The following is a 26397-nucleotide window of genomic DNA, read 5'->3' as shown; positions in this document are numbered from 1 at the left end:
TCTGTCTCTCCCCTCTATACTGCTCCTCAACCTCCTCCGCCTCCTCACACTCACCTCTTTCCATCGAGCTGAACAGCAGCCAATGCTTCACAGCGTTCCTGCCCTGGGTGTGTGTCCCATGCCTGGGAAGCACAACAAGATCAAGGGCTTCACCTGAGAGGGACCCAAGCACCTTCATTCTCCACCTCTTTATGATTTGAAGCTCGATTTGAACGACAATTCTACTTCACACAGCTTTGTCAGAAAGGTAGGTTGTCTAAGCCTTTTATAAAGTACCAAAGACTAAAAAATAGAATCCTTCTATCATCTTTTATATTATTGTTTGGTCTTCAGATAATATCAGAGTAAGAACTATGGGAGTCTTTTTACAAACATAATGTAGAGAAATGCAAGCAGAACACACTGATTTTATTTTTCTGAAATTGAAATGATTTTTTTTTACTGTAAGAATAACAGAGTGGGGTGGCTATTAAAACATATAGGAATATTTTTCAGAAGCTTTAATCTGTTAGCGAAGAAGCACCCTAACTTTTTGAGCCTGATCTTTCAGGACCAGGGACAGTTCCTCTGCTGGCGCACTAGCATCTGCAAAGAATCTGCAAATAACATTTTAGGATTATTTTTCTTTGAAATTGAAAGGTTGGTCTATATAATCTACTAGAAAAGAATACATTTAAATTATGAGCATCTACATGTCTTGTAGAGAGTAATCTCAAGCAGCTGTTTTATTTATCTGTAAAGAAAGCATTTTGGAGTGATTAAAATCAAGGCTTTAACTATACAGAGCAACATAAAAGTAAACTTTATGGGGAAATTTCACGTTACTCTCCTCTAACAGATGGTCTATAGTGCATGTTCCTATTATCACTTTGGGAATTGCTTAGTTCAATATTTGCTTGTTCTCTACATATGCTGCTGGATGATTGATTGTGTTCTTTGTTAAATTTAGTTTAGTACTCAGCTTGTTGCACTTTATGGCTCAGTATGAGGGATTGCTGCAAAGTTAGTGACTAAATGCAATGAGCTGTGTTGCTTAGACAACCTTTTTACCAACTACCACTTATTTGATCAACAGAGTTTTTACTGTGTAGCATTAAAATCAGAATTAAATTGGAGTCCATGTCACATAATTTCAATCTTTCTATGTGATTCAAATTTTGAGGGATTAAAAAGATTCTACATTTATGGTTAAAAGTTGGATCTGTTTGTCTTTAAAAGGGCATTGAAATTATGTTTTGTTGTAAATTCACAGTACTGATGTTGAAATGCCTTTTAAAGCCATTGCAACCTTTTAACAAATTTTGAGCTCCCCATATTCTACCAACTAAAGGTAAATTCATGATAAAGTGATAGTTTCCTTAAGAACAACCTTGCTCTTACTCTTTTGCAGGGTGGAGCTATGAACGAGTCCCTGGTTGTGAATGACTCCTCTGCAGTCGGAGAACCTGTCCCATGGATGGAGGTTGAGTCTTTGGACCAACACAACGGCAGCTTAGAACTGTCCACCGCTCCCTTAGAGTTCCCTGTCAACCCGTGGGACATCATGCTCTGCATGTCAGGCACTGTCATCGCCTGTGAGAACGCTATCGTGGTAGCAATCATCTTCTACACTCCCACCCTAAGGACTCCCATGTTTGTGCTGATCGGGAGCCTGGCCACAGCAGACCTGCTGGCTGGCATGGGATTAATCCTCAATTTTGTGTTCCAGTATGTCATCTCCTCCGAGACCATCAGCCTCATCACGGTGGGCTTTCTGGTAGCATCTTTCACGGCATCCATCAGCAGCCTCCTAGCTATCACCGTGGACCGTTACTTTTCCCTCTACAATGCCCTGACGTATTTCTCAGACAAGACGCTGCAGTGCGTGCATCTGATGCTAATTGTGACATGGGGGGTGTCTCTGCTGCTGGGTCTGCTACCAGTGCTGGGCTGGAACTGCCTGCACGAGCCAGCCTCCTGCAGCATTGTCCGCCCTCTGACCCGGAGCAACCTCATGCTCCTAGCCACGTCTTTCTTCGTCATCTTTGTGCTCATGCTGACCCTTTACTTTAAGATTTGCAAGATTGTGTGCCGACACGCACACCAGATTGCCCTGCAGCAGCACTTTTTCGCCACATCCCATTATGTTGCCACCAAAAAGGGGGTGTCCACTTTAGCCATCATCTTGGGGACTTTTGGTGCCAGCTGGCTGCCGTTTGCCATCTACTGCCTTGTAGGTGAGAGGGAGTATCCATCAGTGTACACCTATGCTACGCTGCTGCCCGCAACTTATAACTCTATGATCAACCCCATTATCTACGCCTACAGAAACTCTGAGATCCAACGCTCTATTTACATGCTTCTGTGTGGCTGCTTTCAGGCCAACGGCTCTTATCGCTCTAGGTCACCAAGTGAGGTCTAAAAAGGTGCTTCTGATGTGTTTGGAGGAATGTGTGTGTGTGCGTTAGAAGAGACCGAGCAAAAAGACAAACCAGACAATTGGCTTACTGCCGACAGTGAATGCTTTTCAGACACAAATGGGGCGTGGATATCGTACCTGCACTTTAATATGTCTCGAAACAAGTTCAGAAAAGTTAGAAATGCTGTGAACAAGAATTCTTGTTATTAAAAAAGGACAACAAATCTGTGAATGTATTTAACTGAGAAAAAAAAGAGGAAAATATTTTTGCACTTTATTGAGTGTTTTGTTTTTTAATACCAAAGCAGTATTGTTTGACTTCGGATGTGTTTAAATGTTTTGAACCTGTGTGCATCCTGTGCCATTTTTTCTATTTTGTATTGTATTGTCAATGAAGTCCGTTTTGTATCAAACAAATAAAGGAATAAAGTTCTGCCTTCTCGCCATCCCGTGTCTTCACTGTTGCATGTTTCTTTGCTTCCTGTGACTTGTTTTCGTCTTTTTCTGCCAGGTGGGTCTGTTTGGATAGACTAATAGCCCACTGTGAAAGCAAGTCCTGGAAAAAAGCTTAAATTGACAGCCAGACACATTCAAATCATGTTTGCTCAGTGTGCTTGCGTGTGAACAGGAGTGTTTGAGGCAGAATAACCCAGAGAAATATAAGCACTGAAATTGTTCTATTTGATAGAATGTGCAGACATTTGCATTGCCATCTAATCAAGTGGGTAAAACATATCTAAATTAAGTCAAACTAGGCAATACATTTAGTACTTAGTTGAATTGACACGATCCATTCGACATGCCTGCACATCATATAATCATTGAGAGAGTTTTATTTTTTAAACTCTTCTCATCTCTTTAGCATGTCCAGCTATGACTCAGGGCCAAGGCAGCAGCAGGCACGTGGATGTGTGTGTGACAAAGCATGGCCAGCAATGATAATGAGCCTTTTGCCTGTTCTAAGAAGACTCTGCAGCCACAAACACAGTGGTTTATCTGGCACGCTGTTTAAACAGGTAGCAGAGAGCCGTCAGTGTGCCAAAGGGGGTCGAAATCGGTGCTTAACAGCAGGAGATCTGAAATTTATTCCTCATAAATGTTTTTACACCTGCTTTTATCAAACTATTTCTAACACAGTTCAGCTCCCAGTAACCCTGAAGTTGAATAGTGAGAAATAGGTAAACTCCACTTGAAATGCTTGAATTCAATAAAGTGATGTTTAGCAATAAGAATGAATGAGTATGTGGGAGGACTTGATGAATTTTCTTTTTATAAAACATCAGCAGCAGTCTAAGATGCGCTCAGTAAACACAGCAACTCTTTTGACAGAAATGTACTTTTTTATTTTTACTTCAATCTGTTTTATTTGCTGCTTCAGAGTACAGGAACTGATATCTTAATTTTCCTTCTACCATAGATTATATTGTTTTGTCATTATGGTATACTTAAAGTGACTTGTAAAAGTCTTAAGGCTCCTTGAATTTTCACACGATTTTATATGACATACAAACAGCTACAACAAGCTGTTGTGTAGTGTGTAGTATAATAATACATGGTTTCAAACTATCTTTACAAGTAAATCTAAAGAAGGGCTAATGTGTATCCAGTCCTTTTACTCTGACACCCTTAAATAAAATCCAATAAAATCAAACTGCCTTTAGATGGTGTTCATTGAAGACCTCTGAGGTTTCTTGTGAACATTATTGAACAACTCAAACTTGCCTTTGTTGTTTTCATTCCTTTCTTTTCTCTTTCCTGTAATTCCTGTTTAACCTCTGGTGGAAAGTACCATTTTAAATACATTTTGACAGTAGCTCTCACACAGCATTAATAAATATCTCCTTCTCTGTAACCGCCTCCAGTATCAAAGCTGCTTTTGTTCAGTTCTTGGCAGAACATTAAGTGGGAGAAAGGTGAGGGACACTGAAGGCCACTAATAGACCACAAACTGAGGTTTGGCCACTCAGAGAGGAGGTCATGTTTACTCAGTCAGTGTTTTTTTTCACCTTGACAGATGTCTCTTTTGATCCTCCCCTGAAAACTAGTTCCTTTACAATGCTTTAAAAGTAACCAGTTGAACCGGCTATAGTATGAGTGTCCAGCAACACTTCTGCCAGTTTTAGTTTTGTCTTTGCTCCAACACAGCTGGATTAAATTGGTCCAACTACCTCGTCAAAGTTCTGCAGAGCCCTGCTAATGAACCAGTTGTGTGAAACCTTAAAAAGTAGTAAAACATGCAGGACATGCAGTTCTAAGTTGTTCTGTTGAATGGTCATTTTCATGTTTCATGTTCCTTAATGTGTGATTTCCACCAAAAGGTCATTTGACCCAAAAGTAGTCTTACTCAGTTTCATGTGTTTTTTTCTCCATTTGTCACAGTTGAAATCCAACATGGCTGCTGCATGATAAATTATCTTGTTTTATTTTCTTCTGCTCCAGATGACTTTTGCAACTAGAGCAGCCTTTCAGCATTTTTTGCTGCATGACCTCTTAATATTTTCTCTGATCCAACGATACAGAAAAATTACCACATTTTTTATTGGTATATAGAGGTCATAAATCAGGTACTTCTTGAACATAGCATCCATTAGACAAAACAGAAGCTCGTAGCTGTGTTTGAATTATGTAATGCTGGCTTGACTTAGACCTGAGTGACTCTTTGGGCAATCACTAAAGTACACAGTCAAATGATTCCCTCATTAATAACATAATTACAGGGCTGTAGCAAATGCTCTCCATAGAAACATTACTATTACTGACTTCATCATTAGTTTGATGGAAAATGCTTAGGTGTTATGGATTATGTAATCCCTTAAACAGGTGCTTTTACTCCCTTACTGTTTTTTCTTTTCCTATTCATATGGATATGATCTCCCAGGAAAGTCATAGAAACAAGTGATAAGGGATAACACAGCTGGAAAAGAAATGTTTGCTCCAATCTCTAATCTCTTTCTTCACAAACAGCTTTCTGAGAACCACAAAAAACATTAGAGTGACTCTCCAACTCATATGTACATCTTTGATTTTACAATAATCAAGGCACATGCATAAATATAAACAAGATCAGAAGATATACTGTAAGTTAACAATTGCAAAAAAATATCTTGATTTAACTCTAAGTGGGGATATAAAAAACACATATCTTTACAGAACAGCTTTAACTCAGCTTACTTTCCACGTAGAGCCTTTTTACACAGGGGCCAGGTTGGCTTGGGTGACTTTTCCCTTAATAAATTACATCATCATTTGAACACTCCTTTTTATAATCTTTCCAGCTAACTTTGACTAACACAAAAAGTTATCAGATGATCTGAAGCATTTAAATCTGAGAAGAAAAAGTAACAGAATAAATCTATTAGGGGAGGAAAACTTTTTAACAGCTTTGTATTTTGGGTCTGTCATAATCATAATTTTTAAGTTTTGTCTTTAGCAAAAGCCACATTGAAAACTACTGAACATAACGATCTGACTGAATGATCACCGTACAAAGAAAAAGATATTGATAAATTCATCCTAAATAATCTCACAACTTTTGAAGACATTAAAGTGTAACTTGTACACTACAAAAGAGGAAGCAACTCTTTTATATATCTTCAAATAACCGTTTTGAAATATTACAGTAACTCCTTGAAGCATTTAGTTTCAAGAATTTACCTTAATATCAAAACATGGTTTTTATCCCCTAAACAGGGTGACAAGTCACCATAAAGGGACTCTGAAAACAGAGTCAGGGCCCCAAAATGAGTAATACTCACGCCCACCAGTTTACAAATCCTAAAAGCTTTTATTGAAAAACAGATTTTATGCTTCTCTCAGAGGCATGTTTCTGATTGCCAGTAAAGGCTGCTTGTGTTGTTGTGTGTGTCGGTGGGTAGGCACAAATTGGCAGAGGACTGAGCTGCTTGAATGTGCTTGTTAGCAGCCTGGCACCTGCAAAGATTTGTCATTACTGAATTAGCAGACTGAAGGTAGGTGTGTATGTGCTGCCTGAATCCAGTCTGCGATGTGTGTGCGGCGTGCAAGAAAAGCATGTAAAGATCAGAGTATGTCTGAGAAAGAGAGAGAGAAAGCAGCAGCCGTAAACTGCTCCTTTCAGCTTCTACTTTCTCAGAAAAACACGTTGTGACGTAGTAAGTGAGACTAAGAGAAATTTTTCAAGCTACACTGAGCTTAATAAGTATTATGGGCACTCAGCATCATGCTGTTTAACCACTGTACTCTCTGCTCCTAACTATGTTTGTCTTAAAGGTTCAGCTACAGGTAAAGGGGCAGAAGGTCTTCCCTAAATAGATGGTTCTAGTAGGCATAAGTGTGCTCTATGTAGGCCAAGTTTGGACCACATTAAGTCGCAGTGTAATGATATTTGAGTTGACTGAATCAAAAAACATGATTAACAGCATAATTATTGTTTTGTGGTATATAGGAACTAATATTTGATTAAAAAGTGAAAGATAAGTTTTATTACAACATTTTTTATTGCAATAAAAAAAGGAAATGTCCAAGAAGAAAAAGAATATATGAGAAAAAGGAAAAGAAAAAAAAATCCATATTGTATCAATAAAAAAAATTAAAAATTGGGGTAGGGTCAAACAGGAACCTCTCCCATAAACTGCAGACTGCAGCTTGAGGCTTCTCCCTATTTTAGTCAGTGTTTAAGCATTTATTCCTAATAAATGTTGTTGGTAAACTATCATATTTAACATTCCGAGCATGTGGGAAAATATTTATGGGTGCAGAAAATAATTGTGCTATTGTTTTCACATCAAGCAAACACAAAAGCAATCCAGGGTTGACTTGAAGAGGCGTTTTGATGTCTTTTAAAGATCCTAAGAACTTATACACTACAACCTGATATTTTCCAGGTTTTTGGAAAGTTCTGGAAATGCTATTGGGTGTGTACATGTAACATCCAGGGCTGCACAGTGGTGCACTTGGTAGAACTGTTGTCTTGCAGCAAGAAGGTCCTGGGTTTGATTCCCGGGCCGGGGTCTTTCTGCATGGAGTTTGCATGTTCACCCTGCCCATGTGTGGGTTCTCTCTAGGTAGTCCGGCTTCCTCCCACAGTCCAAAAACATGACTGTCAGGTTAATTGGTTTCTCTAAATTCTCCCTAGCTGTGAGTCTGTGTGTGCATGGTTGTTTGTCTCTGTGTTGCCCTGCGACAGACTGGCGACCTTTCCAGGGTGTACCCCGCCTCTCGCCTGAAACGTTCGCTGCAGATAGGCACCAGCACCCCTCCCGACCAGAGTTGGGACAAGGGTGTAAAGAAAATGGATGGATGGATGGATGGATGTAACATCCATGGACAGCAGAAAAACAGAGTTGGAACAGGTAGGAGATTGAAGCTTCAATTCTGTCTTCAGTTAGTTTTTATTTTGTTGCTATTTTTTTTCTGTATTTTATAACGTTGGAAATGCTTTTTGTCTCATAACTCATTATATTTATTTTGTTCATTTGGACGTAGTTTTTGTCTTTTTCACAATTTTTTTGGAAGACAATCCGAACTCCCTGATTGCTGCGACTCTACGATTGTCGTCATTGTTTCCAGCTGTGTCAGCCACTATGTATAATTTGCCTGTACACCCGGCTTGTTTACCCAGCCTCTGTTCGCCTTGTCTGTGTCAGCCGTAGATAATCACCTGTTTGCTCATCATCAGTAATGTTTGATGTTCTTTGGATTTGTGTCTATATAGAATTTTGGGCTAATTGAACCTTGCCTCACATAGCCTTGTGTTTTTCACATTCATTGAAGTTTCTGTACTTACCTGCAGGCTATGTTTGCATTTGGGTACTCTTAGTCCTGACTGCTCAAAATATATAAAAAATACAACAACAACAAAAAAATCTGAGGAATATTAAACTCCATCTCAAGTTAGAAAACAGAAAAAACTGGAAAGCAATAGTAATGTGAAATCAATAGTAATAGTAATCAATAGTCTTCTTATTATCAGCAACAAGTTATTAAAGTCAAGCTCTTTGAAAAAATAAAATTAATCAAATGTATGCAGGGCCTACCCACAAGTTTTTCCCATCTGGTGTGTATGTGCAACCTTCGTCCCTTTGCCACTGCTGCCCTGGGAAACTGCCAATTTGGCCTATATCAAAAACCAAAATCATCCACCAGCAACAAAGTACAATCTGACAACTGTATCACTGCCTTATCCTCACAAAACATTTCATAATTGTTTTAATATACTTTTTGTAGTGTTTCATAAAATGCCATTGGACTGGTTCATTGCACTTGGTTCTCAGGCTCATTGTGATTGGAATAGAGGGAACTTAAGCAAGCCTTTGTTAGAAAAATAAAAAACATTATGCCAAACTGGAACAAGTAGGGGGTTTATCCTTCCTTTGGTAAAGATGGATTTAAAGAGCCAGGGATAGGAAGCAGTATTTTTCTCAAGATGGGGCAGATGTAAAAGGAAGAGGAAGGGGATTCAGAATTAGGTCTAAATTTCAGAATAAATGTCAAATGTAGTGGATAACCACATTTACAATCTGCTGAAACCAAACTAAAGTCAAAATACAATTTAATGTTGTTTCTAAAAAAAAAACCCAAAACAAAACAAAAAACGAATATGCCTTTTTGTAAGCAAGAGGACAGGACAGGAGAAACACAAGGTAGTCAACTTGAGCTGCACCGCTTCACATGCATTGTACTTCATATTCTACATAACATCCATGAAGCGCTCCCAATATGGACAGCTTCATTAAGATTCAAGACTTCCTCTCTGACTCATCATGTCTATGCTCCTGCTGTTGTTGCAAGCTTCAATTCTGCATCCTTGCATCCACCGATCCAAAAGGTTTTGCATTAAAGATGTTCTTATAACTGTACGAAATGTCAAGAAGCATCAGGAAGGAATGGGAGTGCTCAAACTTGAATTATGTTCTTCATGAGTTTTTGCATGAGTTGTCGGGCAGAACATCTTCAAATGCCATGATGTTTTCCATCTGTTGGGAGAGCGGCATCTGAGCCAGTGAGTCAAAAAATATGAATAAAAATTAGAAATGTCTGGCTGTGTTCTGCTTGGTGCTGATACTGACTATGGAAAGGAGAACGTTGTTAAAACCTGCTGAACAACATGACATAATGACATCTTCATTTATATTTCACCAAGAACTGAAAATGATCTTTACAAATGTATTTATCTAATGGAGAATCATACATTAATTTTATTACCTTAATTACCCATACTACTTATCAACTTAGACGTTTGGATTTAAAATGATTTTCATTCAACCAAGAAATTTGTTACTGTTGAGACAGAAATGTCACAAAGAATAAGAAAATATAAGTAAAAAGTGTTTAAAAAAGAATCAATTTTCACCAAAAACAAGTGCTTAAATGTTTATTTGTGTAAAATATCTTCTCTTCTGTAGCCTTCTCAATAATCAGCGGGAATAAAATATTGCAAGAGCAATCAACCACGTCTTGTAATTGCTTAGAAAGTATGTTGCACGTTTCCACTGATATTTTTTGACAACTTGTTTTTAGAGATGGAATTTAAGTCTTTGAGTTTGAAGCCCATCTTAATACAACTTCCAGTCAGGATAAAAATACTGGTAAAGTTGAAAGATTACTTAAAACTGTCATTGATTTTGGTAAATTGTTTAGATGTCAAATATTTTATCAACAATTTCCTTCAAAATTCAAGCTTCAAAAGAGAAAATGTATGTTTAACTAACCACAGTACAGGATTTCTTTTCTGAGGACAGTGTGAGCAAGTAACTTCTGTGCTCTTATGAGATCATTGACCTCCAAACACCTCTTTGCACTGAGATCTTCATTCTGATTATTACCTGCTGTGTATTAGCTGTAGTTCTCAGACATACGAAAGAAAATCAAAACACTTAATCATCCGCGCAAAGCACAGAACTTTAGAAAACATGCAATCAATAGTTTCTCCCAGAAGCCCCAATTAAAACTATTTCCCAGACAAGTGTCAAACTGACCAAAACACCACTGCAGTTATTCTGCCAAATGAAGCAAACCTGAAATACTGAATGAAATATCTGCAATAATGTAACGTGTGAAACAAAGTCAACTTGACTTGCAGGAAAGTAAGGTTAAAGAGATAGAGCGAGAGCAGGTGCTCTCATTCACTCACACCTCACTCCCAACATGATTACCTGTCATCAGTTTACTTTATCACATCCTCCTTTGAACCTCTAAAGGACAGTGTAGAAAAGTGTGTCCTTCATAATCTGGCAGTTGCACTCCTCCAAATCATTTCTATGACAAATCAACCGTGTGCCTCACCATGCCTTTCACCCGTAACCCCAATATTCTCCTCAATTTACTAAACCCTGCTGTCATCCGATTTTAAGTAGAAATTGTTGGGAGATGGTCCTCTTCTCCTAACTGTAGCGATGGTGACTAATGCAGAAATTAAGCATGAAGGGACATATTCAGCCACAAGCAGCGTGACACTCTCATGAATATGACTTGCATCACTCCCAGCGCACAAAGACTGAAATGCTAATGATTATCTGCCGTTACAGCTGCTGATTTGAGAGAAATTAGTTTCAAATGTTTGTACATGTCACTCTGGGTGAGTCTTCAAAGTGAGTTCTTTACTGATAATCTGCGGCTTGCAAACCTCGGGCGTTTCAGTGCCTTCCAAAACTAGTCACATGTCCACCAACGTCAGTGAATTTATGAAGATCTTACAAGTTGAAGAAAAATGACAGTTTTTCTTCAACTGTCATTTAGTTGAAGAAAATTATTAGCAATTATTAGCTATTTTTGGTGCTAATAAAAATCAGCCAATTTTGTCAAAGGTTTGTATTCAGTGCCCCTGGGTCAATACTGTGGAGGACTCCTTGCTTCAAGTCCCTTCCAGCTTTGCATGGCCAGAGATTTTTTTAGAACGATAATGAATTCCCTATAATTGATATTTATACAAACATAAAAATTCAAAATTGTCTTTTATGAAAAAGCTCACGTAACATTTGTGGCTAGAATGTCGCTTTGGATAGTAAAGGTTGAAGACCCCTGTTGGATTTCATACTGTGTAGCTCTATGAAAGCAGTACAATACATTTTATCACTCTGTCAAACATACTGGAAATATTGTATTTATTCATTTGACTACTTTCTGTCTGTACATATTGAATATTTACTGCAGAGATTAGACTTAAAATGTTCACGGAAAGTTTAAACATTTTTCTGAACTAGAAAAAGACAAATTCAAAGAGACAGAAAAACAATGTAAAATAGTATTTATCAAGTCTTATCCTTTACCAAACCTCATTGGCCTCAGTCAATAAATCATGAGTTTCTTAAGTGAACATGGAGACATGACGTAGTTTAACTGTAATGAAAAGTAATACGGTTGGTTTGTGTAAAATATGTTTTTTAAAGCACTCTCAAGCTCAACATCAAAGTGATTATACAAATTAATTCAGGGATGGTGACGACAATGATAATCTTTTAAATCCCACAGAAGGATTGCATAATGGGTTTGTTGATATTTGTTTTCTCTGGGAATAAGAGAGCAAGCAGCCAGAGGCGTGACAAAGTCTGCGTTGGTGCTAACAGAGTGTAGGAGGGAGGGCACACAAATATTTCCCAACACAATAAAAGATCTCCCACAGGAACCAATTGAAAATTCACTCTGATCAAATATTCAGATTTTCAATATTTTACATTATTTTTATTTTGTATTTTTTCTCAACAGAAACTCCATGAAAATACTATCACGTATTAGCCGGCCCTATCATTTTTTGCATCATGGAACAAGGCTTATATTCCTTAACTCTACAGTAGATTGAAACATTTCAACTCGATTTATCTTTTCAGGTAGCTGCTAAACAAAATAGCACCCTTGAATGTAATAATTTGGTGTGCATGCATCTTTAAAAGGGGGAAAAGTCATGTTGACACGCAATGACTGACTTATACAGTAAAGTAGTTTAAAAAGAACAATTTTGCTCATTTATAAGACATCTTGGCAGAGATAAAATGTTAAATTGGACATAAATATATTAATTTCTTAATAAACATGCAATTGTAAAAGGCTTTAAGCCTCTATAAATATGTTATTACTGAAACAACTTGATCAGAAAGTAGTACACAGGATGTCATGTGAAAAATGACAACTGACTTCCAAAACTGGATAAATATGAATTTATTTACAAAAATGAATTAAATCAAATCCATTATTGTATATTTAAAGTAAACATAAAATGTTTTTGTATGTCAGTTCTTAGTCATTTTTTATTAAATGCATACAGGAAGCAATAAAAAGTCAAGCGCATTAACTGATAGGTGTATTTTTAATATTTTTTTACACACAGGCATGAAAGGCAATCATGCATACACTGTAATTAATAACTGGCTTAGATAAGGCAAACTTTACATTCAGTGTGCTAATTAGGCTGCCTATGTGTAGTAAGGGTTTTCTAAACAAACACAACAACAAGCAAGCTAAAGAATATGTTCATTCATTTCACAGGCAAATCTACCCAACAAGCTTTATTATCACTGTTGGTCCACAGGATTCAAAAATCGTACAGAATCTAGAATTAAGACAGTTCAGTAAATTTTGGCAACTTTAGGGCACCATTTGAGAAACTTTACATGACAATGACGCCACCTGGAGGCAGAACTGAGGCATTTCAATCAAATCTTCGGCTCATTAAAAAAACAAAAAAAAAACGCTTCAGTCCTTAGGTTTTTTGTTCATTTGGTAAGTGCTCAGATAATCATCCTGTTACAAGGCTGATCTGAACTTGTTAAGAGCAGCAGCTTCCTCTGAGGTTCTCTGTGGCATCATGTCTCATCCTCATTGTAGAAAAAGACGTAGTAGAAGAGAGCACTGATCGTAAGCAGGGCCACTGACAGCACCATGTTCCTTCGGTTCTCTCCTCTCAACATCGCAAGCTCTTTATCTAAGGGAAAACAACTTAACCAATTAACATGTAATGTTTGGCAACTAGCAGTCTCTAATGTAACTGTGACTGATTAGTGTTATTGTTTTGTTGTTGCACAGAACACAGTAAAAACTAACTATAAAAATTAAAAAAATAATCCTGTGAGGCTGTTCAGCCAAATTAGCTATTAGCATATCATTTTCTTAATTTGCCATTCTGTTAGTAAACGTGACCCATAACTCAACATTTAAGTGTTAATTAAAATGTTGCCAGCTATGGGTGAGCACTGCTGCAAGAATACAAGAGACGCTGGCTCTAATGTAAGGAATGTGAGAAATGAATCTAGAATCTTGAAAAGCTATAGTCGGGGAGTCCCTCAGCTTCACTTGTTAACAATGATCAAATATCCAAATCATACATTAACGTAGTTTAGCAATCAAGTGGAGTGTATCACCAGGAACAATTATTTTAGATGTATCAGCTCACCTAGCTTTTGCACCCTCTCATTTATTACTGCCATTTCGTTTTCCAGTTCTTGTCTGTGGAAAAAAGTGGAATGGGAAAATGATATGCATCAATTGCTAATACGACAAAATAAACAACCAAATAAAAAAATAAATAATACACAAACGTACATTCCCAAAGACAGAGAGTGTCCTGCAAACATATTCATATCTCTTAAGGCAAAATGTAATGTTTCAATGATTGACTATGTGTTCTATGATTTTTGTGTTTTTAATGACGTAAAGCACTTTGAGTTTCCTTGTTACTGAAATGTGCTATACAAATAAACATGATTTTGTAATTACACTCACATTACACTCACAAACATTAATATTTCTTATCAGGATTTTATGTGATTGACAAACATCAAGTTGTGCGTAGTGATGAAACAGAGTTGAAGAGATACATGGTCTGGACAGTTTGATATGTGTTTACATAAGTTAGTTCTGAGTTGCTATTTTTTTGAGAGTTTAGTTTGTAAATTTTTTGGTTGAGGCATTGAATTTTGGACAGTTATTGCCTCTGGTTCTAAATGCTCTGCAACTAGAAGGATTTTTGCTCTTACTTCTAGACAGTTAGAATGCATAACCGTGATTAACGTCTCAAAAGCTCAAACAATATCTGAACCTTGACCCCAAGTCCTAGAGGAATTGAAAAGAAAGCTTCATAGAACAGACCAAAAAGACGGACATCCTTCCTGCCCACAGCATCACTATCCAATGACCTTTTGATAATACTTGAATGATATGATATTTAATTTCCATTTGGGATAAATAAAGTATTTTTTAATTGAATTGAATGCAAGCTGATACTTGTATGCTTATGCTTTCTTATTTTCTATCTGTTTTTTCTATGAAAATCTCCTCAGAGAGCCTTGTGTATGAATGGTACACTGCAGTTGTAGTGTTTAATATATTCTGTTTGACTGTAGAGTTATTTTTCCACAACATCACTTTGCATACGCAGCAAAAAAAAAAAAGGAAAAGAAAAAATTCCATGTCATATATCCATCATGGAAAGACAGACAAAAAACATTTTAGCATATTAATTCAGACAGACAGATTGATTGATTTATGAATGTCTCACTGCATTTTTCAGCGTATTTAGAGCTGATACCTCCACCTTCTCCACCCTCACCTGTCCTGCTCGGACAGCCTCGCCTTCCTGCTTTTAAACTCCGCCCTCTCCAGGTTGTCCTGGCAACGCTCCCGTCTTTCCTCCAGACGGTCAATCTTTACACATACAGAGACATTAATTAAACGAGGTCACTGTGCACTGAACATAACTTAACGAAATTAGAAAGAGAACAAGCAGAACAGTGAATGAATGATAAACACCGTTTGGCATAAAAAAAAAAAAACAGCGACTGACGCATAAGAACCGAAAACAAAGCTTGGAAAGTTTTACCTCGGAAGCGATGCTTACATTTTCTCGTTTCTTGTCTTTCATTTTAGCCATTCTGTGACTAAAGCGACAGAAGGCAATGTGCAAGTAGCTGGACACAGATCTGACTGTACGGAAGTGTTTTTCTTCTTCGTAATGTTTACCTTCCCGCTGTGACAAAAAGCTCTGCTGCCCTCACTTGGTAAAAACTCTCATTACTACAGAACCACCACCTGCCTCACTTGATCTTTTTTTTTTTTTTAAAGAAAGATCAATGTCAATTATACGGTGGCAACCTAATTATTTTTACATCACAAATGTTGTCATATTATAGTTGAGAGGATACGTTGGCGACAGAAGAGGAAAGAGGCCAGCTCAGCATCAGCTCTGCGTTTTTATTGTTTCATTTGATCAAAAAAAAATATCGCTTTTCATGAGCAGGGAGCCAATAGTTGCACATCAAGTACAGCAAACCTATTGGAACACAACCTGAGGGCATGATGTTGGAAAGCAGAATATAAACACTTATTTATCCTTGATTAGTTATCTCCTCAGATATTTTTGATATAACATGTGATGTGGAAATACTTGAAATAGAGACGGAGAAAGTTGTTTGTAATTTAAGGCTTGCTGAGGTAAGATCACCTTAATAAGAATAAAATAACTGCTAAACTATTTCCATGTTTTACAAAGGTATCCACGTCTCTTGACATTCCAGCTGTTGCGATGTGTCTCTATAGCACAGATTTTTATTTTCATTATGTTCTTTAACAATTATATAAAAAAAAGGAAGATGCCTATAATAATCTTTATAGGATTTTCTATTTACTTAGTTTAAAAGTTTTATTTAGTTATTCTTTGATTATAGTGACATATTAGTTCCAATAGTAAAAATTTGCAGAAACCTGAAAAATATTAATCCGCACTCAAAAATAGAAAAACAAATAAAGTGAACATACAGTTTACCAATAAAAAATATAATTTTAAAACTGAATTCCCCATGCTGTCCACCAGGAGGCGATGCCATACTGCTGGTGATGCTGTGTGTTGCTGTGTGTGGGCTCTGGTGCTTTTGTCACCAGAGCCCACCAGGTCCAGAAGGAGAGACCCCAACGGAGAACTATTGCTCACAAAGTTAAATGATTTGCTAGAGGAGGAATTACCTCTGAAGATAGTTTGCACTCAGGATAAATTCGATTAAGCGGTTTGCAAAAAAACATTCAATAGAAATTAAATTGTCACATACAATCCAGCAACCTTTTTAAAACAAGTAATGCGACGCTAATGCGTGATCAGATTGTTTTTAAAATTTAAAACTGCTTCTTATGTGACGAAACTCTGAGAAATGTACAGAAAAGAAACTTAAGAAATATTGGGTGATAGTTTTTGATTTCTTCTTTATTTACTTTATATTAAGTCACCTTAACAAACAACATTTTTTATTTTAGATCCTTAAATCCACTTACTTACTTAATGTGATATCAAGTTCAAAAAGGAAACCCAAACGTCGCTCTATCAGGTAATACTCTCCATCTCCTCTTGGGTGATCTTGAGATGCTCTCAGGCCAGAGGGAATATATTTAAAGGGGTTTCTCAACCAAAGCTTACTTATTTCAGTAGCAATTCCAAAAAAAGTGATAACTATATGGATTCATAACAGTCAGAGTGATATATTTCAAGCATGTGTTTCTTTTAATTTGATGACTGATGCTTCTTGGGACCATGTGAAGTTTTTAGGAAGGATTTGATGAGTCGGGTGATCTGCTGGTTACATCCCATCAAGACTTTTACCAGAAACTTTTAAAAGATTTCATGCTTCCCTCTGCTGACTAGCATTAAGTATATATTGATTTAATTTTCCAGCTGGAATTTTAGCACCTTCCCACACTTCCAAAAATATTTATACACACTTTAATGAAAATTGCTATGCTTGATTGGCCTGCAAACTGCTCTGATCTAAATCTCATAAGGAATCTATGTGGTAATATCTGGAGGAAAATTAGACACACCAGACTCAACATTGAAGACAAGCTGATGGACAATAAAACTTTGATGACTCCCTCAGCAAATCTAATAGAGGAAAGATTTACTTCACTTTTCCAAGGCCCTGACTAAAGCTAGACTCCTGCCTTTATGGTGCAACAGCTGGAATGCACAGCTATTTCCAGAACCCTAGAGACAACTTTCCCAGGTGTTTGTGATCACCCTCCAGTAACAGAGAATGCTAAAGTTAACCAGCGATAATTTGATTTGTCAGTTTTAAGTCTGCTAATTTTAGAAAATATTATTCATTGTATCATGAGTAAAATACTAAACTGCATGTGGCAATCTGATATTTCTCATCACTTGTCTTTAGACACACATAATCTCACTTTTTTTAAATTGGCACCATGTCAGCGTTCAACAAACCGCAGTGAGATCTCCTCACAATGGATACATTTTTTTTTATGTATGCGGTTCTGAAGCTGACAAGTGCAGATGTGATATGCCACGCTGTGATGAGTGTTAAAATGTTGAATGAATGATTTCTAAAGAGGACGCTGGGAAAAGACAAAAATGATAATAGCAGAAGTCACAGGATAGCTGAAAACACTGGAAGCATTTTGATAAGGGGAGAGAAACACCTAAAGTAGATGTGAAAAGATGAACAGAATGAGAATCACAAGATAATGCATGAGCGTGACAGCACAAAGAGCAGCAACTTTTTTTTATGTTAACACTGGTGTCTTTAACTTTGGCGAACCAAAGAGACAGACGATTTCTTACATGTGTTATTACGGGAGACCAAGATGTGCCTTCACCGAACTTCTCTTTGATAATCTACAGTCTTCATAATTTGCCATCTTCTGGGATATAAATGGATATTTAGGAACATTTCTCTTCAGCATTCATAAGAGTGGGAAAGATGGGAGTAATGTGCAATTCAGTCAAAGTTGGCAACAAATACAATAATAGCTACAAACCCAAAATTTACCCATGTGTAGAGTCAGAGAAATGCTTTTGAAGTTTAGAATGGTGGCATTCAAGACTGAATGAGGACGAAATTTGTCAGCATGTCTGTGGGGATCCTCATTCATCCAGATCGTGATGGTTTTCCAGAAGGTTTATAGTCTTTCCACATGCGGGTTAGAAACTCACAAACTATTTTAAAACTTAAACTGCAGAGTAAACTTGCATTCCTTTAGACTAATTGGGGGCTGCATACCATTTCATGTTACAAATGATATCTTTATGCAGTCAATGTTTTTTTGTGCGAAGTATGCAATTATCCAACCCTAAACAGACTTTTAAAGCCTCACAAGGTGAAGCTCATTTAGGCATAATTTCAAACTAAAGGCAAAAATTGATCAACTATACACTCACCATCTTTTAATCAACTTCATAGCATTGTGTGTAGTTTGTATTGCTTGTATTTTTAAATTTTGTTTTGTATCTGCATTTTAAACCTTTTACGAACCAATACTTAAATCCAATGTTATACGCCCACATAGCGAGAGAGCGATAGCAAATAAGTGTGAGTTACAATTGATGTGATCTTTTTTTTTGGTTGACTGAAAAAATAAACAATAACTAACAAATTAAATTAGCTCCACCCTTGAATTTAAGGCTTTTAGCCGTCTTTCCTGGCAACTGACAATACTTATATGGTGATTTTTGGCTAAATAAATTATACAATATATTTTATTACCATGAAAACTAAAGTTATGCAATTAATTGTGGTTAAATAGGTACATCAAGAACCAAATATGCTTAAGCTGCTGCAATTCAAAATTCAAATCTATATTATTTAATCTCTTTATTCAAATAATTTTCACATTAGAGTCCAATGTTGATAAAAATATTGGACTGTAAGCAACTTGTAAGATTACTGATTGCTCACAGTGATCTCTAAGCAATCTCTGTTAAATGGATTGCTTAGAGATTTTGAATTGAGGTTCTGCAAAGTTTACAGAACCTCATTTAAAAATATTCTACAATATCCCTTTCCATGTTCCTCTGGTCTACTGGAAGCTTTAGAATAATTAAAAGTGTCATAGCAGATTTTTTTTGTAAAAATGTGAAACTGAGCTTAAAAAGAGGCATGTAGAGTATGGGGAAGAAACATAACATTAGATTTTTATTAATTCAAGCAAACTGTTACAGTCAACAGTTACATAAGTTATGATATACAGTAACGTTCTCATCTTTTTCAATTTTACTTTAAACCAGGGTTTCTGTTCTGTTGTGCCCCAAAACATAGAAACAGCAAATCCAAACAAGCGCAGGCAAGTAAGTAGTAACAGCACAATACATTCATCAACTCAATAATACGTTTTGTACGAACAATAAGGCAAGTTGAAAAAAATGCAAAAAAGAAGAAAAAAAAAAACAAACAAACTCAGAGCGATGACAGACATTTACTTTGCAATGAGTCAAATCAAGGCATAACACGTTCTTCTGTTTTAGATCTTGCAAAGTCAGCAGTGTGCAGATTTTCCTCTGAACAACAGCTGCAGAAGCAAACGAGAAAAGGTCTGCGGTTTGGTGGGCAGGTACATACTAAAGTGGGAAGAGGGTCTGACAGAAAAGCTTTCTTCTGTAAGACTTAATGGTCCGTACCTGGTGTTGCTCTGGTTCGTGCACACTGAACAATGAGAAAGGCAGGAACTCTGATTCACTTTCAGAGTAAAAAATCACTCCCAGAGTCATGAAAAATTTGTATTCTACTTTAAAAAAAATCAATGGCTTAGTGTTTCTTTTGTGACATTTCCATTTTTTTTTTATAGAGGTCAGGAATGGCAGAAGTGGCTCCATAGAACCTGGACAGACAGAAAAACGCAACCTCTTGTCAAACATTTCCCCTGGATTAAAGGATGGATATGCACACATGTAGTCACAGCAGCCATTTGCTTCGTCATCTTCACTTTAAAACAAACGGTTGTCTGTTTTTGTGGTAACGTCAGTTCTGATTTAAGAGAAAAGAAAAAACACAACCCAACGGGTGTTTAAACTGTTCATGTAGTGCTCAGTACTGGAAACTACTGGCCTGCTAAATCAATAAATGTTTTAAGACTATAAAAGACAATAAAACAAAAGCAGCACTCACTCAATGCCATATTCCACCACCAGGTGGCAAAATTATATAGGAGAACTTAAGAAACAAGAAACATGCCTTCACTTTTCCTTCTCTTTTTGTCCAACATTACTACTGAACAGATAAAAAAAACAAAAAAGTCATTATTCAAAATGCCATTTTCATGTATACCAGTAAAGATGATATAAACCAGGAATTATTACTGCAAAAATAAATGAAGGATAAAAAAAAGAAAGAAAAAAAAACTCTTGAAACACTAGACAGTCCAATGAGAGCGGAGTGGAGCCTCTCCACCAAAAACAAACTACAACGAGACAGAGATATGAAGAGATAAAACAAAAAGGAAGCTCTATTGTGGAAATGGGGGTGACCAAAAGCCTCCTCTTCTTTGATGGCGAGCCAAGGAGCGCTGATGGAGCGTGGGGCACCTGAACATGTTTTACCATCAACCACCAGCGAATCTCTTTCCCCCCTCCCCCAATGCTCTCTGTCATTCCATCCAGTCCCCTTCATCAAATTCGGACTCGTCCTCCGAGTCAGAGTATTCCACGGCGATGCGCCGAGAGAGGATGGTGGCCACGTCGTTCCCAACTCGTTCGTGCTTAGCCTCCTGTTCTCGCTGCTCTTCCACTTTTCGCAGCTGGATTCCTGCAGCAGGAAATTAGGAGGAAACCTCAGTATCTGAACACAGAATGGTCGCAGCAAAATGCAGACTCTCAGCTAAACAAATAAAGAACGTTAGTTGTAAATTAAAGACATTTCAAGATTAAAAGTATAACTTCTCTTTGGGTAAGAAACAGAAACTAGTAGAGCTATCTAGACATACTAAGCAGGGAAATTTCTATAATGATCTTTATATCTAGTTTTGTAGGTTCTTGAAAAAAGGTCTGTCCATTACAAGAAGAAAATCTGCAATTTCACATGACATGAATGTGTAATTTCATTTGGTTTTCACTTGACTCAAATTTGAGCCGAAGACTTTGCTATCAATATGGTAGTGCTAGCTAAGCATTGTGTTATGCACTGATCATTCAACGTTTCAGGCACATCATCCTTTTTTTTTGCAGCTTTGGTCCTTGCTGGTCTATGCTTGCTTTTCTCTCGCTTTCTTACATATTTTGTTTTATTTTTATTTTTTTTACATATTTAACACAATTGAGAAGGAGAAGTTGTACACTAGTTATATATTTCAAAATGTAAATAGTGTAAAATAAGTGGATGAACATTTTGCAGCTCTGAAAAGTAGAAATAACTTGTAATTGCACAGATTTGCAAGTTTTGTCCATGAAACACATCTGACCTTTCCTGATAGCTTCCAAGAGCACGCTCCGTGCATCGCTGATTGGTGGCAGATTGGATGGATGGTGCCTCTTGGTGCCCACATCGTGCATGGCATGAGGAGGCGGGGAAGCCATGGCTCCTGCTGAGGGAAAGGCCGGCACAGGTGGAGGGCCCGACTGACAAGGTGACGAGCTTCGAACTCCAGGGAGTGGCAGTGGAGGTGGTGGTGGGGGAGGGGGCAGGATGGTGCCATCTGACAGGGTCCCAGAGCTTCCACTCAGGCCCTTGTCCTGACCGTGCTGGAGGCGGGCTGGAGATAAGGAGTGGAGTGGTGGCGCGACGGGCGGTGGTGCCGGGTGGAGCACCCCAGGCGCGATCTGGAGTGGAGCAGGGGGAGGAGGGATGGCTGGAGGCTGATGCTGGATTGGCAGAGGAGGAATGGGAGGAGGAGCAGCACCTCGCAGGCCCATGGAGGGCAAAGGAGGAGGAGGTGGTGGGAGAGGGGGTGGCGGTGGAGGAGGAGTGCTAGAGTTGAGGCCCGCCGTCCTCGCTGGGGACTGAGGTCTGCTGTCGGAGAAACCTGAACTTGAGCTGAAGGGAGGGGAAAAACAACGATGTGGTTTATTTAGACCAACACCTAAAGCAGATGTTCCTTTCCTTACATACAGTTCATCTTTAATATATGACTTTTTACAGTGAATCATGTAACTAAGCATCAAGATTCCCAAACATTCTCACAAAATGTACCCACATTAATTTTTAAAATTTCTATTTTTATTTTACAATTGCAGGCTGGAACATATTTTGTTAGGATTTTATGTTGAAGATCAATTCTAAGTTAGTGACCCAAATTTTTTTACCAATAAAAATCTGGTTCGGTCCCTCGTACACAGATACTATTAAATAAAACTTGGTGCATCCAAAATCATTTGTATTTACTTAATCTTGGTATAAATATAGCTGTTCTGTAAAACACCATCATGAAGATCAAAGAACACAGGAGGCAGGTTGTGGACGAAGTAGCATTTTCTTGCATGGAAAGAGAAGCTGTTCACATTCGATTAGACCTGGCGGAAAATCCTCTTAGACGCTATGAAACACTTGAGATAGCAAAGACAGAATGGTGCAAAAATGTTTGATTCTACATGTGCAAAGCTGTTAGAGGCATACACCAAAAGATCAGGGAATGCAAATCTAGGTTTTATTTGTACTTGCTTTTAAACCTCAGATCTTTTGCCTTCCAGTTAACAATTACGCACTATTTTATGTTCGTTTAGCACGTGAAATCCCAATAAACTTCAGTGAAATGTGTGGCTGTGCCATAATAAAATGTGAAGGAGCTCAAGCTGGAGAAATACTTGGACCCTCGGGCCGTGTAACCAGACTGCAGCTGATTACATCATCAGTGTAATTTTGAAAATCCAGCTCAATCAACTGATTATATGCTTTGGGAAAACTAAAATCCTTCCTTTGGGAGGAAGCAAATGTCAACATCTTTGTTTGTTTTGTTCAACTAAATCACAACTCTTCTTAATTAAAAATGAGCAATAATGCATGAGCAATGGGGACTGAGAAATCATTTCAGCAGCATCCTTTCTGAACTCCCCACTGTTATCAGACTTCCATCAGCATTTACCAACATTAAAGACAGAATGCTAATCATGCTGGCCATTCACCGACGCTGAAGCTGTGAGGGTAAATATAGCTGTGGACCACGACATTGCAACACAAAGATGGAAAAGCTCACAATGTTTCCTCCTGCAGAGAAAATTGCACTGCAGAAAAAAAAAACCCCAGCAAGAGGCAGAAAATAGCATAGAGCATATTTTCTACAAACACACTCGAATGAAAACTGAAGGAGGTGAAAGTGAGACATAGAGCACATCAATGGCAATTCATGAAGAAGACAACACAGCAAGACGTCAAGCAAATGCTGAGAGGTAAATAAGCTTTTATGCAGGACAGGTGTGAAATGAGACAAAGCAGGAGAATGCTTATGGACAACTGCGAAAGAAAAAAAAAATAAAGAAAAATTTTGGTTGTGTTTGATCAATCCGTCTGATCCGTAAAAGAGCAGTAGAAGCAGAAAACCAGCAGTTAATATGCTCTATGGCCTTAAACTATTGATCATGCCCTTCATCTTTGACCAGAAAAATCCACTCTCCATGCATGGAGAGTCCCTATCAACCAGGCTTTCCGTGGCGTAAAAATAAATCTTTAATTTGACAAACCAGAATATAAAATGGTGAACAAGCCGATATATATTGTATTTGTATGAGTGCAGTTATTAAAAACAAACTTCTGCACAAACGTCAGAGCCGACCTGATCACAGAAGGGGGCTTGATTTCACCCAGTGGGTGCCCAGGAGGAGGTGGGGGAGGAGGGTCGTGGGGTCGGGAATACATTCTGTCCCCGGTGCGGTTCAGCAGCTCGTTCATCTGGGTATAGGGCAGCGCTGCGAGTGAGAAGTGCCCGTCCAGATGTTCCATGTACAGGGCAGTTCTGAAAAAAAAAGCACTCATTATGATCATCAACACCATTTTTATTTTATTGGCCCATTTTTTTTCCATCCCACCCACCATTGTGTAAGTATTTCTCACATAGGTTTTTGTGAATAGAGACAAAAGAAATGCCGGTTCTTTAAAAAAAAAACAAAAAAAAAAAACAATACACATACATATATATATATATATAATTAATTCCCTTCTCACCCACCGCGGGTGGTTCTTATCCTCTGAGCTCGGGTCCTCTACCAGAGGCCTGGGAGCTTGAGGGTTCTGCGCAGTATCTTGGCTGTGCCAAGGACTGCACATTTCTGGACTGAGATGTCTGATGTTGTTCCTGGGATCTGTTGTAGCCATTGGTCCAGTTTGGGGGTGACTGCCCCGAGGGCCCCGATGACCACAGGCACCACTGTGGTCTTCACCTTCCAGGCCCTCTCCAGTTCCTCCCTGAGGCCCTGGTATTTCTCTAGTTTCTCGTGCTCCTTTTTCCTGATGTTGCAGTCGCTTGGTATTGCTACATCTATCACAACGGCTTTCCTCTGTTGTTTATCCACTACGACAATGTCTGGTTGGTTCGCCATTACCATTTTGTCTGTCTGGATCTGGAAGTCCCATATATATATATATATATATATATATATATATATATATATATATATATATATATATATATATATATATATATATATATATATATATATATATATATATATATATATATATATATATGTTATACCCTTTAATCTTTCTGTTTTTGTTACATTACAATTGCAAATGTCTCTCACCTTTTCCCCCACACCATCATTAAAGCATGATGCAGCCACCACCAAACTTCACAGGGGGGTAGGGCAGGGGTGCTGTATTTCAGGGACATTTCTATAGCATTCCACCTCACTTTCTTTCAAAAATTAACAATCACTCTCCAGTTAACGACCAGATTTCTAGATTTTTGTAGTGTCAAAGTCCAGATCCAAATCCAACTGAGAATTTGATGTAAGACATGGAAGCAGTGGCTCACAGATGCTCTCTATCCAATCAGACTGAAGAAGAATGAACAAAATTTTCAGTCCATTTCATCACCACGCTCTACTCTGTAAGTGTCATATTATATTCCAATAGAATACCTCAAAGTTTGTGGTTGGAAAGTGACAACATGTGAAAAAGATAAGGTCTGTATGAGTTTCCAAGTTTCTCTATAAAGCTGATGAAAATTAAAAGTATTTCTTACGTACAAGCATTAATATGCCGCAGCAGCTGTAACAATTTCTAAACACGAGGCTGCTGTACATAAAATACATCTGCCCTTCATAGAGACTATTTCAATTTATCAATACATAGGCAGCATTGTCATATCAATTTACATGAAATCTATTCTCAACCATCTTTGTAGGAAAGATTTTCTGTCTAGCATTTGTGGTATTGATGCATCCAGGAAAGCAACATGTTTACATTCAATCTTAATTGCATACATCTGAAATGAAATTATTGGACATTAGTAGGAATACACTTTGGTGCCATAATAAAGTTTGTAGAAAATATTATATACATATATATTACGCAGAACCTATTTTCAAATGTTAATTTAAGTCATTGATGGTTTACACTCTACGGTCAGGTCTAATTAGACCTGGTTCAAAAACAGTTATGTTTTGAAGCCATACTCAAGATTCACGCACCTTTTGCATTAAATGTTTTCAGACTCAAATATTCAGGTTTATTGAATCCATTAATGCCTATTTTAAAGAATAAAGTATCCATCCGCCTATTCATCTTAGAGTGAATAGATGGATGGATACTTATTAGGCTGTAAAACTACTCGCTCGCACTATTCCAGATTTTGCAGGAACCCTTCACACACTGTTTCTATCACTGGAGACTTTACAGCTGGAAACAATGCATCCTGCACTCACCTGCTATCGTGGTAACCAGTGGATCCGTTGGCCTCCCTGTGCTTGTCCTCAGGTGCGTCCTGGGCGAGCTCCGCCCCCAGCGCCAGCTTCTGCCACTCCTTCTTCCGATCGTGAGGCTGCCGTGGCACCTTCTCTGGCTCAGGTGGACGGTCGATTGCCTTCAGCTATTAAGTAGCGGGCGACAGAGGGGCAGAACGAAACAACGGGAGGGAAATTAATGGGGGTACAAGATGAGTGAGAGGGGGGTGATTTAAATGGAGGACAGAGCCACAGCAGATGAGGATGAGTGAAAGAAGATGAGAGGAAGAAAAACAAACCAAAAATTAGTTATTTGGTAGATTTGATCATATCTAATATGTCAAATAAGGAAAAAATAAAAATCATACAGTTAAAGCTTTTTACATACAAACAACAAGCAACACTGAGATTTAGAGCCTGGCTTATAAACAGAAAGAGAATCACAGTT

The 26397-nt window shown here is 37.9% G+C and overlaps 3 protein-coding genes across 6 annotated transcripts in view; 1 reads left to right on the top strand and 2 right to left on the bottom strand.

Moving 5' to 3' along the window:
- Positions 1-2832, top strand: gpr6 (G protein-coupled receptor 6). The gene is made up of 2 exons (XM_005809557.2): positions 1-247; positions 1391-2832. Exon 2 carries the CDS (start codon positions 1400-1402, stop codon positions 2399-2401), a length of 1002 nt encoding a protein of 333 aa, XP_005809614.1. The 5' UTR covers positions 1-247; positions 1391-1399; the 3' UTR covers positions 2402-2832.
- A 9682-nt stretch (positions 2833-12514) lies between these two features.
- On the bottom strand, positions 12515-15326 carry ccdc167 (coiled-coil domain containing 167). Of its 2 annotated transcripts, none has more exons than XM_005809559.3 (4): positions 15186-15326; positions 14916-15010; positions 13761-13813; positions 12515-13292 (listed from the first exon to the last, which is right to left on the bottom strand). In XM_005809559.3, exons 1-4 carry the CDS (start codon positions 15234-15236, stop codon positions 13174-13176), a joined length of 318 nt encoding a protein of 105 aa, XP_005809616.1. In that variant the 5' UTR covers positions 15237-15326; the 3' UTR covers positions 12515-13173. The 2 variants fall into 2 exon arrangements, with proteins under 2 accessions (XP_005809616.1, XP_023203133.1); XM_023347365.1 differs by having other exon boundaries at positions 15204-15326.
- Positions 15327-19250: 3924 nt separating this feature from the next.
- wasf1 (WAS protein family member 1) overlaps positions 19251-26397 on the bottom strand; it is a 56618-nt gene continuing 49471 nt past the window's right edge. For all 3 annotated transcript variants that reach the window (XM_023347800.1, XM_014472708.2, XM_023347801.1), the window contains 4 exons: positions 25932-26095; positions 23840-24019; positions 21536-22107; positions 19251-20883 (listed from right to left, as the gene is read on the bottom strand). In XM_023347800.1, coding sequence (XP_023203568.1) covers positions 20726-20883; positions 21536-22107; positions 23840-24019; positions 25932-26095 — 1074 coding nt within the window. In that variant the 3' untranslated portion in view covers positions 19251-20725. The remainder of the gene's footprint in view (positions 20884-21535; positions 22108-23839; positions 24020-25931; positions 26096-26397) is intronic.

This window comes from Xiphophorus maculatus, chromosome 15, assembly GCF_002775205.1.
Source record: "Xiphophorus maculatus strain JP 163 A chromosome 15, X_maculatus-5.0-male, whole genome shotgun sequence".
NCBI lineage: Eukaryota > Metazoa > Chordata > Actinopteri > Cyprinodontiformes > Poeciliidae > Xiphophorus > Xiphophorus maculatus.
This window is presented reverse-complemented; position numbering and strand designations above follow the sequence as displayed.